Consider the following 18,128-nt stretch of genomic DNA (forward strand, 5'->3'; position numbering starts at 1 on the left):
TTAGTAGAGACGGGGTTTCACCATGTTGACCAGGATGGTCTCGATCTCTTGACCTCATGATCCACCCGCCTCGGCCTCCCAAAGTGCTGGGATTACAGGCGTGAGCCACCGCGCCCAGCCCTAAATAGGTTATTTCTTAAGCTAGCATTATTTACTTTTACTTAGTATGGTCCTCAGCAAGACTATGAGTGGACTGTTACATGCCTACACAAGCATACATGCATATGGTTTAATAAAAGCAAAAAAGAAAAGTGTTAAGCTGTAAACATGGCTCCTTGCCGTATGTGCATTCCCCCTCTCTGGTTGAAGCCATTGTTGACTATTTGGTTTGCATCTTTCCCAATATTGATTAATTACACGGGCATATAGGATTATGTATTACTTTAAACCTTTATTGTTACGTATGTAGTTTGCTATATCTGACTTCCCCATCCCATTTAATATCATGTCAGGACATACAGATGTATTTTGTGAATCAGCAGTGTGACCTTTGACTTGCTTACGGAAAGGACAACGGGAGAGTTAAGGGTAGAACCATTTACTATTTTGAGCACAAACTATTTCTTAAAAGGATGATGAACTGATATGATTTCTTTAAAACCTGTTACATTTAAAAAGTCTGTTGACTTTTAAAACCAATAAATGTGAAAATTTCAAGCAGTTCATAACTGAGGAAAGTAAACCTTGGTACCCGGAGTCTTCAGAGTTACCATATTTCTTAACTGCCATCAGTCTGAGTGGTGCTCATGGTTAACAGTTGAGTGTGGAAAGCTTCCTTACTTTTTAATATTTTACAAAAATAAGCAGTCATTTAGTTTTCATTTTGTTCTTATTCCCAGTTGCTTTGTTTGACACTTTCTTTCCTTTCATCTCCTCCTTTAAAAAATACATTCTCAGGCTTTAAACACCAGAGAACCTCATATGTGTTTAGTAAGAGATATTTCAAACTGCTGGGCCCCCAAAGTGGAAACAGCTATAACAAAGGTAAGCACATTAAAAATTTGAAGTTTTAAGAAAAAGAATATTTCTTTGGGTGAATTTGGGTGAATTGAATTGTTATGTAGTATTATGATTAAACTGACTTTATCTATTCTTTAATATCTTTATTCTCTTATAAATTTTGTGGGATTATGGTTTTAGATGTCAAGATTGTACTCCTGGTTTGTTAAGTGAATAGAAGATTAGCAGTTGAAGACCTTGGATGTGGTTCTTCCCTGCCCACCATGCATCATCATCTGGGCAAGGAAGAATGTAGGAATAAATATCAGTATCAGGTTTATCAATTGATGGCTTTTATCGTCTCAATACTTAAAAGAGCATCACTTTGCTGAGAGGAATGCTGTATTTCAGGGTGTGATAAAACCATCATGGGGCTAGAATTAATACCACAAGCATAGGAGGAGCATCATGGTGCTCTATTTTGCATATCACTTGGTGTCTCCATGTAGATACCATGTTCCGTGGTTCAGTGAGACAGGGAAAGCCAAGACGTGCTATGATGACATCCATATGGTTTCGCTGCTATCTGAGTTTCAGAGATGACACCTTTCTCTTGGCTGTCTGAGCATTTCTGGCAAAGCTTGAATTCTAGAGGTGGTTATAAAATGTGTAACTTTAAAATTTTAAAAAACCATTGTGTCCTTATGTAATCTGTAGATTTTGTTTGCATTCTTTTTTAAGCCGTTCAAATTTAGTAGTGGGGGCTTGTAAGCCAACATTAGTGACACTAAATAGTGATAAGCTTTGATAACCCACTGCCATCAGACCAGTTGGGTTTTACTCTTACCTCGTATTGTAAGATATATTTTATTTATTTATTTATTTTTTTAAAGACGAGGTTTCACCATGTTGGTCAGGCTGGTCTTGAACTCCCGACCTCAGGTGATCCGCCCGCCTTGGCCTCCAAAGTGCTTGGATTACAGGTGTGAGCCACCACACCCAGCTGTATTGTCAGCTTTAAATTCAGTCTTCCAGATTGTCACTTAAAAAATTTAGTCAACATTCAATTAATAATGTATCTTTAATTCATATCATATTAAATTAGTTATATTGCATTTTTCCAATAGAAGAGCCCTTTAAAAGCTGTTTTCTCATTGAGGATACATAAGGACTAAGGTATGATTTCCTTTTTCATGCCCTGGCTATACCTGTTGAACAGGTGAGGACACCAGTGATGAATTCTGAAGCAAAAGTTCTGGTGCCTGGGATTCCTGGTCATCATGCAGCTATCAAGCCTGCTCCTCCACACACCGAGCAAGTAGAGAGCAAGAGGAAATCAGGGGGAAATGAGGTAATGCAACCACTCTGACTGTGTATTTGAGTTTGTGATTTAAAATTACTGGGAGATTGTATCAGGTGTCTTGGATAGAGCCAAAGTTAAAACTTTAGAAATTTACTGAGATTTCTGCTCTTATGCTCTCTTTTATCTTCACCATCATAGGTTTCAAAATTCTAGATTGTCCCCTTTGGGCTCTGTTTAACGGAGAAGATGGAACCTTTAGTAACTAAAGAGAGTGCGGTTTTGGCCATTAGTTAATAGTTAGCTGGGCAACATAAAATTGAATAAGTCAAGCCAGGACTTGCTGTGATGACTATCATTGGGTTTCGCATGTTGCTGAGTTCCAGTGATGCCTCTTTTCTCTTGGCTGTCTGAGCAATCCTGGCTAGCTTAGTGCCAGTTGGTATCTAAAAGTGATAGTCATTATAACTGCATAAGTGTTTATGATCTTCATTTTCTTCCCAAACCCCAAATCCATTGTGGTTACTGTACATATCTGTGCAGTTTTTTTTTTTTTTTTTTTTTTTCTGTTCACATTCTTCCCTGTTATATAAGGCATCTGCAATTTTTACTGTTTTATTCTTACAGAAATACTATAGTTCTTTAGCTGATTTTACTTTAATTTTTATTCTTTGTCCACTTTTGAAGATAATTTAGCTGATTTTAAAGGTGTTTATTGGGTGGTGGGGTGGGGATAACATAGCTTCATAAAAATGGTCATAACATAGTCATAAAAATTACTCCTCAGCTGACTTTAAATAAAGTACCAACTTTCTTTGGCTTGGCCTAGATTCAACTTTATAATTTCTCCATGTCCTTTTTAATATATTTTGTGTTAGGATAAACCAAGCACATCTGTTTGCTTTGTTAGTCATAGAACAAATTTCTTTTTGAATTAGTTACCAAGGGGCTGACAGAACATGTTAGAGTTGCTTTAATCAGGGATCAGTTCTATACAATTGAGGGTGGTGGGGTTTTTTTTTTGTTATTGTTGTTTTTATTTCATTTTTGAGATAGGGTCTCATTCTGTCACCCAGACTGGGGTGCAGTGGTTTGCTCTCAGCTCACTGCAACCTCTACCTCTTGGGTTCAAGTGATCCGTCCACCTCAGCCTCTTTAGTAGCTGGGACCACAGACGCATGCCACTATGCCCGGCTAATTTTTTTGTAGAGACAGGATTTTGCCATGTTGTCCAGGCTGTTTATCAAACATCGGGGCTCAAGTGATTCGCCTGCCCCAGCCTTGCATAGTGCTGAGATTACAGGCGAGAGCCACCACACACAGACCATAATTGAGTTTTTGTATAGCATATTGCATCATGTTTATTTACATGTAAATTTGAAGTATTTATCAAGGACACTTAGTTGTAGTATAGCATATTCTAGCTAATACATCATTTGGAGCTCACTAATAAAAATAGGAAGACATTTTACAAATTGTTTTGGGACCGTAACAGTCTTTATACCCTTTAATAATAATATCTTGTTTCCTCCTGCAGATCTGAGGGTGATATCAAGAGATAGTTATAGTGGGGCAAGCGTCTCTGAGAATAGGTCTTCTCTTGTGTTTTAGAATCAGACACTAAGTCCTTGCCTTTTCTGAATCTTCATATACAAGGCTTTTTATGCATTAACATTTTCAAACCATGTGCTTCTTGGGCAGTTTTTTTTTTCCGCTAGAATCTGGAAGCTTGGATTGCAGATGTCTCACCTGTCTCCAACGTTGGCGTTATGGTAATGAGGATCTCTTGGAATGAGAATGAGTGTATTAGTATTTTCCAGGGTTGAGGTGTAAATCCGGTTTTTTTTTTTTTTTTGTCTCCAAACTGCTTTAAGTCTTGTCTGGCAACACATTAACAAATTCTTTCTGTTACGTAGGTTAGCATTGAAGAACGCCTGGGAGCAATGGATATAGACACACACAAAAAAGGAAAGGAGGACCTCCAGACAAATAGCTTTCCAGTTCTTCTTACCCAGGGCTTAGAAAGTAACGATTTTGAAATGCTAAATGTAAGTATTAGAGCAATTTTTAACTAAATTAATATGGTTAATATTTCTTAGAAAATGATTGACATAGCACGTTCACAGTTGTAGAGCCGTCATGCTACAGAGCCATTTGGAATTTAATGTGAGTTTAGTAAAACGTGTATCACTTGGTGGCATTATACAGGCAGTCACCAACCTACAAAGGGATTGCATTGAATTATTTTGAACCTGGAATGCATTTTCTCATAGAAATATTGTTCTGAATTATTAGGTTCTTAGGCTTTAGTTCACAAAAGCCTTTATAAATATAGTGTAGCTGAACAATAATACTCAGCCTTCTAGATCACAATTTATATTTTTTTCTGTAGGAAAATGCGTTCCTGAGTTTTTACTCTGGATTCCAGAAACTTACTTCCCCCTGGCCGTGAGAGGGGGAGTGAGGTGGAACCTTGGCAATGGGTAGGAGGCTTGGGGCAAAATTAAGAGGGTTGGGGGTGATGTTGTAAAATATGTGGAGGTAAAAGTGCTAGAAACTTTGTATAAAGGGAGGCATTTATGATTTCTGTGTAAGTTGGTGACTGCTTGTATGAAGTCACTCAGTTTTATTCTCTTAAATTCTACAGTTTGACAGCATTCTGTCTAGAAAATTTAAGTGAAAAACAGTTGAATTCAAGCACTGCCTGATCAGATTAAAGCAGTTCACATTTGCTAATGCATTTTTTCTTAATGACTTATAGCAGTTATGATTTCATTGAGTGTCAATGTGACTTTAATCCATAACCTGTGAATACTGTCTCTGATTTTATTTGATCCATTTTTTTTTTTTTTGATACATTGATCCTAAATCTATATATTTTTTTTTTTTTTGAGATGAAGTCTTGCTCTGTCTCCTAGGCTGGAGTGCAGTGGTGCAGTCTTGGCTCACTGTATCCTCCCTAGTTCAAGTGATTCTCCTACCTTAGCCTCCCGAGTAGTTGGGACTACAGGCGCGTGCTGCCATGCCCAGCTAATTTTTTTTTTTTTTTTTTTTTTAGGTAGATACCAGGTTTCACTGTGTTAGCCAGGATGGTCTCAATCTCCTGACCCTGCTTGCCTTGGCCTCCCAAAGTGTTGGGATGACAGGCGTGAGCCACCGTGCCTGGCCCTAAAATTACTTGTAAAATAGTTTGTGAATGTATGTATTTTGGGGGTGGATTTTAGTTTACCATGGCATAGAAGCTTGGGTGAAGATTTGGTGAAAAAGAAGCTGTAGGAAACAATTGACAGTGTTTTTGAAATGTAATATAACTTAACTGTACTCATTGCCTACTAGGTACAAACGAATCAGGTACCAATTTTTTCTACTTTTTCTTTCTTTTATTTTTATTTGTTTTTATTTGCGGTGGAGTCTCGTTCTGTTGCCAGGCTGGAGTGCAACGGCCTGATCTCGGCTCACTGCAAACTCTGTCTCCTGGGTTCAAGTTATTCTCCTGCCCCAGCCTCCTGAGTAGCTGGGATTACAGGCACGTGCCACCATGCCCAGCTAATTTTTGTATTTTTAGTGGAGACGGGGTTTCACCATGTTGACCAGGATGGTCTTGATCTCTTGACCTCATGATCTGCCTGCCTCAGCCTCCCAAAGTGCTGGGATTACAGGTGTGAGTCACCATGCCCGGCCTCTTTTCTTATTAAGACACATTTCAAAACATTTAGAATACTACAGTGGACCATCAAGAACTCATTACCTAGTTTTAAAGATTATCAATACTAGCCAGTCAACTGTTGATTTGTTGATAGTCACACTTCTCTCCCCAAGTTATGGTGAAGCAGATCTCAAATGAACATCTATCATTTTATCCACAAATATGCCCCTATTCAACTTGAAACATCCTTTTAAAAAATAACCATAATCCATTGTTGCACCTAAAAAAAGTAATTTTAAAAAATTTGTCAGCTATCATTAGTGTTTGTATTTCTCTGATTGTCTCATACTTTTGTTTTTATTTTTGCTTTCTTTAAAACAAGATTCCAACGGAGTCTACACTATGTTTAGTTGGTATGCCTTTTCTGCCTTTTGCAGTTTAGTTTTTTGGAGAAGTTAGGTTATTTGCGCAGTAGAGAGTTCCATGTTCAGGATTTTGTATACTGCATCATTGTGGTATCATTAAACACATTGCTTTGTCCATCTTGATCTCTATATAGATAAGGTCTAGAAGCTTGAAGATCTGGCTTTAGATCTGGTTAGATCTATAAACTAGAAGAGGTTCAGTTTAAAATCTTTTGTCAAGAACATTTCAAAGATGTTAATCTGTAATTTTCATTAGGTGTCAGAGGTTGTTGAAAGGAAAAATAAAATGCTGTTTATGAAAACAGTTTTAAATTGTATAGGTTACTTAGGTAGAAATAATAGAGAAGTGGTTGAATGATGAAAAATTGTGTGCTTGAAAAGTTAGTAAAGAGCATATATACACGTGCCCCCCTCACCCCACTTTTTTTTTTAAATGAGACAGGGTCTCACTCTATCACCCAGGCTAGAAGGGCAGCGGTGCAATTGTAGCTCACTACATGAACTCCTGGGCTCAAGTGATCCTCCCACCTCAGCCTCCTGAGTAGCTGGGACTGCAGGCATGCATCACCACAGCCAGCTAACCTTTAAAAATTTTTTGGTAGAGACAGGGTCTGCTGTGTTGCTCAGGTTGGTTTCAAAGTCTTGTTCTCAAGTAATCCTTCTGCTTCAACCTCACAAAGTGCTGGCATAAAATAACCCTTTAAAAAGTTTTATTCTATGTATGTATGTATGTATGTATGTATGTAAGTAAGTAAGTAAGTATATATGTATTTGAGATGGAGTTTTGCTCTTGTTGCCCAAGCTGGAGTGCAGTGGCACCATCTCAGCTCACTGCAACCTCTGCCTCCCAGGTTCAAGCAATTCTCTTGCCTCAGCCTCCTGAATAGCTGAGATTATGGGTGTGCGCCACCACACCTGACTAATTTTTTTTTTTTTTTTTTTTTGAGACAGAGTCTCGCTCTGTTGGCCAGGCTGGAGTGCAATAGCACACTCTCGGCTCACTGCAACCTCCACCCCCCGGGTTCAAGCCATTCTCCTGCCTCAGCCTCCTGAGTAGCTGGTATTACAGGCACGCACCACCATGCCCAGCTAATTTTGTATTTTTAGTAGAGATGGGGCTTCAGCGTGTTTGCCAGGATGGTCTCAAACTCCTGATCTCAGGTGATCTGTCTGCCTCAGCCTCCCAGAGTGCTGGGATTACAGGTGTGAGTCCCACTGCTCCCAGCCAAGTGAACCCTTTTTTAAAAAAGAAAAGAGTGGATGTTCCCATAGTATATTACCTAGGAGACTATGCATTTACACATTCCGTACTCTAAAAAGAAAGAGGAAGTAACATTTTCCTTTTAAAAAAGTTTTCCCCCTTCCCCAAAGCTGCCTTATGAGGATACATAGTTAGCAGGATATTAAAAATAGGAACAGATAAAGAAGGGGAACAATGACAGGGATACGACAGAGGAGCTTCTAAGAGGTTAATACTGTCTGTCATAGAAAACCTGATATTAAAATGAATGGCATTTGGAAGGTGAAATTGTAACTCAGTCAATTAGCCTGAAGCTTATGCCAAAAGAGAAGTGTGGTTATTTGTGTAATTGGTGGCACCCATAGGAGATATTTTTAAATATTTTAAAAAATATTAAATATTTTTAAATATTTAGAAAAGTATAAGTTAAATATTTTTAAAAAGTTCCATTTACATTAGTACCAAAAAATACCTAGAAGTACCAAAAATAACTATATCCAAAACAGGTGACTCTCTACACTGCAAATTATAACAGAGAAGTTAACAAACACTTAAGTAAATAAAGATCTAGGCCCTGTTCATGGGTTAGAATATTCAGTATTTTAAGAGTTGGGAGTTCTCCCCAAATTAATCTACATATTTAATACATTCTCAATTAAAATTCCAGCAGTCTCTGTCAGCCACCTTCATAGAAATTGACAAACTGATCCTAAAAGTTATGTGGAAATGCAAATGACATGAAATAACCATTGAAATTGTAAAATAAAGAGCAAGTTGGAGGAATCACCCAGTTGATTTCAAAATAAAGCTATAGTAGTCAAGATAGTTTGTCATTGGTGAAAAAATAAATATAGATTTAGGGGACAAAACAGAGTCCAGAAATAAACCACATATAATTGGAAAAAAATGGATCTCAGTTTTATCTCACCTTCCACAAAAATCAATGTAACACATTGATTTTGTGGACTTGACTGTAAACCTAAGACTACAAGACTTCTAGGAAAAAAGAGGAGAAAATCTTTGTGAATAAAACAAGAGTGGGGAAAGATTTCTTAGATATATCACAAAATGCATGAAATGTTAAAGAAAAAAATTGGTTATTTGAACCTCATCAAAATTATTAGAATGTTCTTGGAAAAACAGTGTTAGGAATATAAAAAAACCAGCTGCGAGCTGGGAACAAAATATTAGCAACTCATGATAGACTAAGGATTTGTATCTGGACTCAGAAGCAATTGGTAAAGGTTTGAACACACTTCAGGGGATAATTCAAATGGCTGGTAAACACCTGTAGAGGTATTACGCATTATGAATTATCACAGAAAGGCAAATTAGAACCACAGTGAGATGAAGCTTACATACCCCTTGTAGGTTGATAAAAGGAAAAAGACAATGATACCATCTTTTGGTGAGGATGTAGAGCAGCTGAAATTCTATGTTGCTGGTAGGAATGTAAAAGGTATAACTACTTTGGAAAACAATTAGTTTATTGAAAATTGAGGATAAATCTACCATATGATGCAGCCATTCTGCTGCTAGATATCTGCCAAGAGAATACCACACATATGTTCATACAAAGACTTGTTCATGAATGTTCTTTGTATTGGCCCTAAACTGGAAAGAACAATGTCCCTTAACATGTAAATGGAGAAACAAATCGTTTATCTAGCAATATGAAGAATGTATTGCTAATAGACCAGTGGTATGCATGAATCTCAAACTAAGGTTGTGAGAAAGAAGCCAGGCAAAAAGTAATATAAATTCCTAATTATATAAAAATTTTAGAAAAGCAGTCCAGTATATAGTTTGGTAGCTGCCTGGGAATGGGAGTGGAAGGAGGGATACATTATAAAGGGACCCAAGGAGACCTGAGAGTGATACGGTGTTTATTTTGATCATAGTGTTTGTTTAATGGGTAAAGAGCATGTCACACTGATCAAGCAGTGCACTTTAAATATGTGCTGTTTATTATGCTTCATTTGTACTGCAGTAAAATTGTAAAAGAAAAATCTCGTCTTCGACACCACCTTCTTTGTAGTTATAACTATGGCTTATAGGGTTGTTTCTTTACGTACATCCTTAGAGAAGTTAATGAGCCTGACTCCTCTGTTTATTATCATTTAACTTAGTTTGGAATAATATATTTTTATTTGCTTATTTTAAATGAGAAAATTATTGCTCTAGAGCCTTTGTCTTTGGTGGGCATGGAAGTATCCAATAGCTTGTTAAAAATTCTTCTGCCCTACGGTTTGGAATAACTTCTGAATAGCTAGGCCATACTTCTTTGTCTGCAACAGTTCTGGTTTATACCTCTCATCTTGGTGTTATTAATAGTGACTCCTTCCATTCACAGAACAACAAATTATATGATCACTATCTATTTAGAGCACTAGTGGATTTCACAAACCTCCTTCCTATCCTTTAGTCTTGTTTATGTTTCAGTCCTTTAGTTTCTTAAGTAAGTTTTTGGTGTATGTAATGAAGAACAAGTTCACGGTTGTTCAGGGTTGTATTCATTGACCTGATGCGTTGCCACTCTATTTGGCCATTTAAGATAGTGAAGCCTGGTGGTTTGGGTGAACATCTTGTGAAAATCGGAGACTGTAAGTACAAAAGCATGTTGTATAACAAAAGATAATTTGTAGACTAGTTCATACAGAGTGTTTCCTATGGCCTCTAGATCATTGGAACTTTGTGCTGTTATTATAATGAAGAGATGAATTGAGTAGTATTTAGTACAACCAAGCACCTCTTGGATTATTGTTGAAGTTAATAGCAGCATAGTTTGTTTTGAATCCTGTATTCTGGCTCTTTGAAAATGAAAGTTTAGGTTAAGATTATTAAGTCAGTATTGTCTATCCCTCAGTTCTTCAGTAATGATATATAAAATGTTTTATTTCTTTTGCATAAGAAACAATATATATATAATTATGTCAGTAATAGTTTTTAAATAGAGCTTGATGGATTTAGAAGAGCTTATTGTAAAGGTAGCTTCACAAGCAAATTCAATCCATAGGGAATTCTGAAAAAATATTTTAGGAACTGTTAAAACAGGTTGGAAACCAGGCATGGTGGCTCATGCCTGTAATCCTTATATTTTGGGAGGCTAAGGAGGAACCTTTGCTTGAGCCCAGGAGTTTGAGACCAGCCTGGGCAACACAGTGAAACCGCATCTCTACAACATAAATATTTAAAAAATTAGCCAGGCATAGTGGTGTGCTCAGCTACTCAGTGGAGTAGTCCCAGCTACTCAGGATGCCCAGGCAAGAGGATCACCTGAGCCCAGGAAGTCGAAGCTGCAGTGAGCTGTGATCATGTCACTGCACTCCAGCCCGGGCAGTACAGTGAGGCCCCTGTTTCAAATAAATAAGTTAGTAGGTTGGAAATTGACTTTCCCTATTTTTCCCTTTTGGTGCCACTGCTGTTTCTATTCTGAGCATGATATTTATAGCAACAACCATCATCAAAAAATACATACACCATCAGAAAGACTCTCTGGGACTAAACCCTTTTGAAAGGACCCTAATTTTCACCTTCTACTTCTGTAAAGCATGTGGGGCCCGAAGAAGTTGAACGAACTGCCCCAGATGTGCTTCTAAGGGGCAGGACCAGAACTGATCTGCTCTGTGTCCTTTGCTGTAACCCAGTGTGGAGACTGAACCTCTACCATAGATGTACCCTTAACGGGTTTTGATTCAAGCTCTCATCATGTCATCCTTTGATTGGCATAACATTTTACCCAAAAGTTGACACCTAATTTAAAAGGATTTCTTTCTTTTTAAGTAATCTTAACTATGTTTGCTCACTCTGGGTTGGATACGGCTCGGACTTCATAAAATAGAGGTTTGGAACATCTCTAAAGTGGCTTATGTCTGTATTCAAATGTCTAGAGATGTTTTAATAAAACACAAAGAAGTAAAATCACTTCAGCAATGAAGTAAATTTAATGATGCCTAAAGACTGCTTGTCCAGTTTCCACAAGACGTAATATAACATACTCCATTCAGTCCCGCCAACCTTTACTTTTACTAGATTTAGTTTGTAGTTTATTGCCTCCGTCTTAAATGATTTAAGGAATTCATTTTTACAGACTTTTTTTTTTTTTCTGTAGTGTCTTTGGCTTGTGAGTATGCTCATCTTAATAATTTTTTTATTTTCTCACAGAAAGTACTTCAAACTAGGAATTTAAACCTTATAAAGAAGACTGTATTAAGGATGCCCCTGCATACTATTATTCCATTGTTGCAAGAGGTAACTGACCGTTTCATTTTAGTGTCCTAATCCATGAGTTAAATGGAAAGTTTAGTAGTTAAGAGAAATGGATTTGTGATACGTGAGGACACGTGGCGTTTAGACTGAATAATGGATGGAGGAAAGTACTTTGGACAGAAAAAGTGAAATTGATTAATTCCTGGTCAATGAATGGAAATGTCATTGGCATTTTTACCTTTATTCCACTAATAGCTATGGTATGTCTGTTTACCCGGAGGCATTTGGAACTTAAAAGTGAACAACAGAATGCTGTATGTACAGGATGCCATCTACATGGGAATGATTGTTGTAAACACCCCAATATAAACCTCCCAAATTCTCATTTTTGTTTTTCCCATTATGTCCTGTGAGGTACCTTAACCTAACATTGAAACCACTTTTTATGCATTGCTTTTTTAATCACAGATGGGTTGTTAAACTCTGACTGGCAATATGGAATTGGTAGTGGGAGGACTGCTTGAGCCCAGGAGTTCAAGACTGTAATGTGCTGTGATTACACCTCTAAATAGCCACTACACTCTAGCCTGGGCAACATAGAAAAGCCCATATTTTTTTTTAAAAAAAGTACGCATAATTTCACAGAAACTTGGCCTACAAGAGTGGGTATAAATTGTAAAAAATAAGGCCTAAAAATAAAGTGTATTCTTTTGTAATTAGAAATTATACTTGGATCACATTTGTCTAACATGGTGATGAAGTATTTTGCAAGAATAGTTTTAGTATTAGCAGTGTGGGCTAGTGTACCATTATTGGTGGGGGAAACCTCTGTACTTAACAGTGTCATGTATAGGAAAAGCTGGTCATATGTTTTTATAGTACTACCTACTTTAAAATTTTGCCTAGCCTTGATTTCTTTGTATTAAAAAAAAAGATATAATTTACATAGCATAAAATTTAACTCTTCAAGTATAATTTTAGTGCTTTTTAGTATGTTCACAAGTTGTTCAATTGTCATCCCAAAAAGAAATCCTGTATCTCTTAGTGGTCACTCTCATTCTCCCTTCTCCCCAGTTCCTGGCAGTCACTAAGCTGTTTTTTGTCTATGGATTTGCCTGTTCTGGACATTCGTTGATACAAGTCCTATTCTAGATTTTATTAGGTAATTACTCTGATTATGGGAATCTATTCATAGACTATATTATGTTGGTTTAAAACAGACTATTTATTAGAATAATAATTTCTCCGTATTGCCATTGTATCGTAGGAATTGGCAGACATTGGCTGCCTCTGAAGTGCTGTTGTTAATAGTGTTTTTCTCTCCCTTAGCTTACAAAGAGGCTACAAGGACATCCTAATAGGTAAGGTGTTTAGGTGACTTATAAATAATGTTGTCTGACAGCATGAAATTAAATATGAGGTTGTTCTGACTTTCAACTAATAAAACTCTTTAAGTGTCGAGTATTAGCCCCCTCACCTCCCTTATTTTTTAAGTTGAATTATTTTTATTCTTAGCATTTAATAGTTTTCTTTTGGAAAACTCCTAAATAGATATTTTAGCTTTATTATCAGGTCATTAAAATGATTAGTCTTATTTTATTTAATAACTTAGTGTTGATATTGTAAAGTCGCCGCTTATAATACCTGCTGAACCTCTGATATTTGCCTAAGACTCTGTAAAAATATATTTTAGCTAAAAGACTAAATTCTGTGTCTTTTTCTTGCTAATTTGATCAAACATTTAAATAAGATGACATCTTAAAGATCCTAAGCTTATAGTATATTATTATTAGTATCTAGATAGTTAAATATGTAGTTTTTCTTTAAAAAAATTTTTTTTCTCATAGGCTCCATTAGCCTTCTGAGCTCACAAAAGAGGAAAACTAAAGAACTCATTATGACTGTTTTTTGCACATTTTTGGTCTGTATTTGCCTTTTAATGTTAATAGAGGACTTTGCTATTCTTGACAGAATAGATTTTTATGTTTATCATTAACATAAAATGCAAAACCATTCGAACTCAATTTGGATGAAGACTACTGCCCAAGCCTGGATTTTATTCTTGAAGTGTTTTAGAGGAAGGGGTTTTGTCCTGTTCTCTGATGTGGCCCCCAATCCCTGACCAAGATCCACGACACGGATCTCAGATAATCTGAAAGAAGAAACGGACTGTGATATACACAGTGACTTATTACAGTCATCTTCACAGAACAACATTTGTAGATCTTCACTTGTATGTCTGTGTTTTCCTGATAGCACTGTTGTATTACTTTTGAATTTGTGAACATTAGTTTACCTGGATTTCTTTTTTTTCAGTGCTGTGCTAATGATTCAGTGGCTAAAATGTGTGTTAACAGTTCATGCATCATACCTGTCCACGGTGAGTCTTTTTCAGCTACAGTTGGCTCAGTATGAATAGTTTGGCTTTGATAAGGATTGTAAACTTTGGCTGAATAAAACCATCCTTTCTCCATCTATCCTTCAGCTGTTAGATGCTTCCTTTAGAGATTTTGTTTTACTCCCAGGTGCAATGACATGAGCCCTTTCATCATGTTGCTGTTGGGGCCTTTTATAAATTGATCTCCGTTCCCTGGTCTCCTCCCCCCCACCCCATTTAAAATGTAACATACATTGTATAGAGATATTTACAAATACAGAAAGGAGAAAAGTTATATAATGACATACTAGTATTTAGATGGGTTTTTTCCTCTCTTTCTATAAAAAACGTGCTTAGCAAAAATTGTCTTTTATATTTTATATATTCTTACTCTCCCTTTTAAAACACTTGGCAGGTTTTAATTGTTTTTATATATGCTTAACATGGCTGTCCTGCCTTGCCCGAGGAGGATCAAATGTAGTTAATGGTAGCAGTAACATAAATAAATATTTACTAACTGACAGTTTGCTGATGCTGCTGTCAGCTGTTGATTCCCTATGCAAATGGAAGAGGGAAAGCAACACCAGGGAAAAAAAATTATTCATAATATGAGTTGAGTTCTTTGCCACATCATCACATCAGTTATATTTTAAGCTGGAAAAAAAGTATTCAATTTTTTTTTCCTTTAGTGCTTTACATTAAGTTTTCAGTTTTTAGTGGATGGTTGAAAAACATCCTTAATTGTCCTTTAAACTGTAGCTCTTCTGAACACAGTCTCACCCAACTCTTTCCTTGTCACGGTCCCTTGTACTCTGTCTCTGGCTCCTTTGCCTTCAGTGGCTTGAATTAGGGAAACTTGATTAATCTGCTTTGAGGTCAGCAGTTTATTCTTTGTGTGTCTGGGGAGAACTTGCCAAGATGCTGGAATGGGGACAAGACAAACAACAGTAAGGATGGATCCTGGGTCTCCCAGCCTCCAGGAGTCTTGGGAGGTGAACTGGGAGCACTGGTGAGGTTGGTGGCTGAGGGACATTGCAATTGCTTGGAATGATCCCAGCAGACATAGGGGCTTAGGAGTCTGGCTGGCAAATGAGGCAACACTAATGTGGCCTGAGTTACTTACTTAGAAGTGAGGAGAGAGACCCAGGAGGCCTTGTAGTGAAGTCTTTTCTGGAATCACCTCTGAGGTATAACTATCTGAGTAGTTGTAGTGTAATATTCAAGGTCATGGCAGAACAACCAAAGAATTGGTATAGGAAGGGCCCCACAGCCTATAAGTTATCGAGGAAACCATGTTTTTCCTCACTCTTTTCCTTCATTTCTTCCTTCCTTTGCAGATACTTTTAAGTGCTTTCTCTAAGCCAAGGGCTATGCTAGGCACAGGGATTCAGCAATGTACAAAACACTCTGGTCCCCATCTTCTTGGAGCTCATAGTCTGAACAGGGACACATAAAAGGGAGGGGATAAATTGGAATGCAGCCACCTTAAACCTTGTTTTACTGATTTTTGTGTCTGCTGTTTAAAGTTGACATTTGAATGAAACACTTACTTACTAAAGTATCAGAAATAGGAGTGCAGGTAGAGGCTAATCAGAGGTAAAGAGTTGGGACCCTTTTTCTGTAGTGCTACAGGGACAGGTAAAAGAATGTTTCAGGAGCGGGAGTGAAGTGGGGAAGCCAGCATTGTTCTTAGAGCCCAGAGACCAGAAGAAAATCAACCAGAGGCTGTGGGACACATAGGCCCTGTTTAGGACTTAAAAGTGGCTTCCTTTAAAAGAGGGATTTACATTTTTCCAGTTGGCTTTTTATAGTTGATCTAGGATAGAAAAATTATGGCCATGATGGTGTCCTTTCATAATGTTAAAAATGATCATCTCTGTGAAAGCAGAGAGAGCAAGGGGGCATTAAGGTTTTATGAGAAAGGCAAATTACCATTGTTTTATTCCTCAGTGAACCTGGAGGAGCCAGAGCTTTATCATTTGTGCTGTGTTCCAAATATAACAGCTGTATTCTCGATGCAAAAGACTCCAATGAGAGCAACATGAGAGCAAAAAAGAGAATGTCCTACTTTGACTTTTTAAGCATGCTTCAGAGGATTCATTATCAGGAAGTATATTTAAAATGCAAAAGGTCAATTTTGTACTCTGTTCTGCTAGTCTCTGGTAGCTGGGAAAAGGTTTCCCTACCTCTTTGGGGCCTTCCAGTTAGGGTAGATAACGTGCTAGCATCAGAGGATAAGATTCAGAGGAAAGCCCTTGAGCCTGGAGATCTGTGGTAGAGGCATTTTTAATTTCCTGTCTACTTTATATTGGATATTGGCCTTATCTGAAATAATATGATCAATACAGAGAAGTCCCACCCTGCAGTTTGTCTGGCCTTGCAGTTTCGCTCTCTTGCCCTTTTATCATTGTTGTTTTTTTAGTAAGACTATTATTATTTTTTTCTCTTAGAACGTTGAGGGCCTTCTGTGAAAATTGGTGATGTTGTTAGGCTGTGTTGCAAGTAGCCACTGTCACTGGAAGTACTTGTAAGCGGATGCGTGTGGTGCAGTGGCTAAATACTGAGGCATAGCTGAGCGTGATTTGCGTGTTTGTCATCTCTAATATGTTAATAGTGCCGTATGATCATTTGTTTCTTTAGTTGCCTGACCTGGTACCCCAGCTGGGGACACTCTACCAGTTAATGGAAAGCAGAGTCAAAACTTTTCAGAAACTTTCACACCTTCATGGAAAGCTCATTCTTCTAATTACACAAGTGAGTAAATTGTATTGTTCTGGGCTAAATCTTTTGGATGTGGTAGGAATGGAGAGAGGAATAAGGATCATTTTGAGAAGGGTCTCGCTCTGTGGCTCAGGCTACACTGCAGTAGTGTGATCATAGCTCACTGCAGCCTCGCTCAAGCGATTCTAGTCTTCCAGGTAGCTGGGACTACAGGAATGCACCACCATGCCTGGCGAATTTTTAAATTTTTCATAGAGATGGCATTGCCCAGGCTGGTTTTGAACTCCTAGGTTCAAGGGATTCCTCCACCTTGACCTTCCTAAGTGCTGGAATTACAGGCATGACCCACCACGCCTGGCTTAGAGCTTCCTATTTCAGTGAGAAATTGGTAAATCAGGACCTAGTCTTTCACTTGGAAAGCCTATCAATTTGACAGTAATAAAGCTTAGTTGTGCCTGTTTCAACTTTTACTCTAATTTTTTTCTCACCATGTCTTTCAATTGTTAATATAGTTATAGGATATTTTTGCAGTTAAAATTTTGGCACAGAAAGATATTCTGATCACCTCTGAGCTTTTCAGCTTTGCATAGTAATTCTTTCCCTCTTGTATTTGAAGGATTTTTGTACTCTATTGTATGAAGGTCCTCCGTTACGGTGGTGGAGGATGAGTTGGCTGCAGTGGGGAAGGCTGGGTATGCTGGTGGTCTTGATACTTGGGATATGCTTACACTCTACTTCAGAACAGTACTTTATCTTCCAGGTAACAGCATCAGAGAAGACAAAGGAAACAACTTCCCCTGGACAGAAGGCAAAGTTGGTGTATGAAGAAGGTAAACATTGGGGGCATGGGATGCACTTTAGAATTACAACATTTAGTTTTCAGTGACTGAGTTTCTGTTATCTTTGTGAAACGTCAGTGTAAGATATTGCTTTGGCAAGCCTCCTGTAATTAAAATAGGCAAGTCCATGACAGAAATCTGTGATTGATCAGATAAGAAAAGGCACAAGTATAATACAATGACAAAAAAGGGTATTAGGTATGGAAGAAGTTTTTTATTTTTTTATTGTATTTTAGGTTTTGGGGTACATGTGAAGAACATGCAAGATTATTGCATAGGTACACACATGGCAGTGTGATTTGCTGCCTTCTCCCCCATCACCTATATCTGGCATTTCTCCCCATGCTCTCTCTCCCCAACTCCCCACCCCCCGCTGTCCCTCCCCTATTTCCCCCCGACAGACCCCAGTGTGTGATGCTCCCCTCCCTGTGT

At 37.7% G+C, this 18,128-nt stretch overlaps 1 protein-coding gene and 2 non-coding genes across 3 annotated transcripts in view; all 3 read left to right on the forward strand.

Annotated features, from left to right (window-relative positions):
* Nucleotides 1-18,128, forward strand: part of WDR43 (WD repeat domain 43) — a 61,816-nt gene that overhangs the window by 31,919 nt on the left and 11,769 nt on the right. Inside the window, exons 9-16 of the mRNA XM_017545656.2 lie at nt 898-984; nt 2,159-2,290; nt 4,156-4,287; nt 11,715-11,801; nt 13,089-13,120; nt 14,076-14,139; nt 16,777-16,890; nt 17,618-17,687. Coding sequence (XP_017401145.1) covers nt 898-984; nt 2,159-2,290; nt 4,156-4,287; nt 11,715-11,801; nt 13,089-13,120; nt 14,076-14,139; nt 16,777-16,890; nt 17,618-17,687 — 718 coding nt within the window. The remainder of the gene's footprint in view (nt 1-897; nt 985-2,158; nt 2,291-4,155; nt 4,288-11,714; nt 11,802-13,088; nt 13,121-14,075; nt 14,140-16,776; nt 16,891-17,617; nt 17,688-18,128) is intronic.
* On the forward strand, nt 1,491-1,568 carry LOC119473726. The gene has a single exon (XR_005202946.1). It is a non-coding gene; the product is annotated as a small nucleolar RNA SNORD53/SNORD92 (small nucleolar RNA).
* LOC119473727 lies at nt 2,580-2,657 on the forward strand. Its single transcript, XR_005202947.1, has one exon. It is a non-coding gene; the product is annotated as a small nucleolar RNA SNORD53/SNORD92 (small nucleolar RNA).

Source organism: Cebus imitator, unplaced genomic scaffold (assembly GCF_001604975.1).
Source record: "Cebus imitator isolate Cc_AM_T3 unplaced genomic scaffold, Cebus_imitator-1.0 Scaffold180, whole genome shotgun sequence".
NCBI classification, from domain to species: domain Eukaryota; kingdom Metazoa; phylum Chordata; class Mammalia; order Primates; family Cebidae; genus Cebus; species Cebus imitator.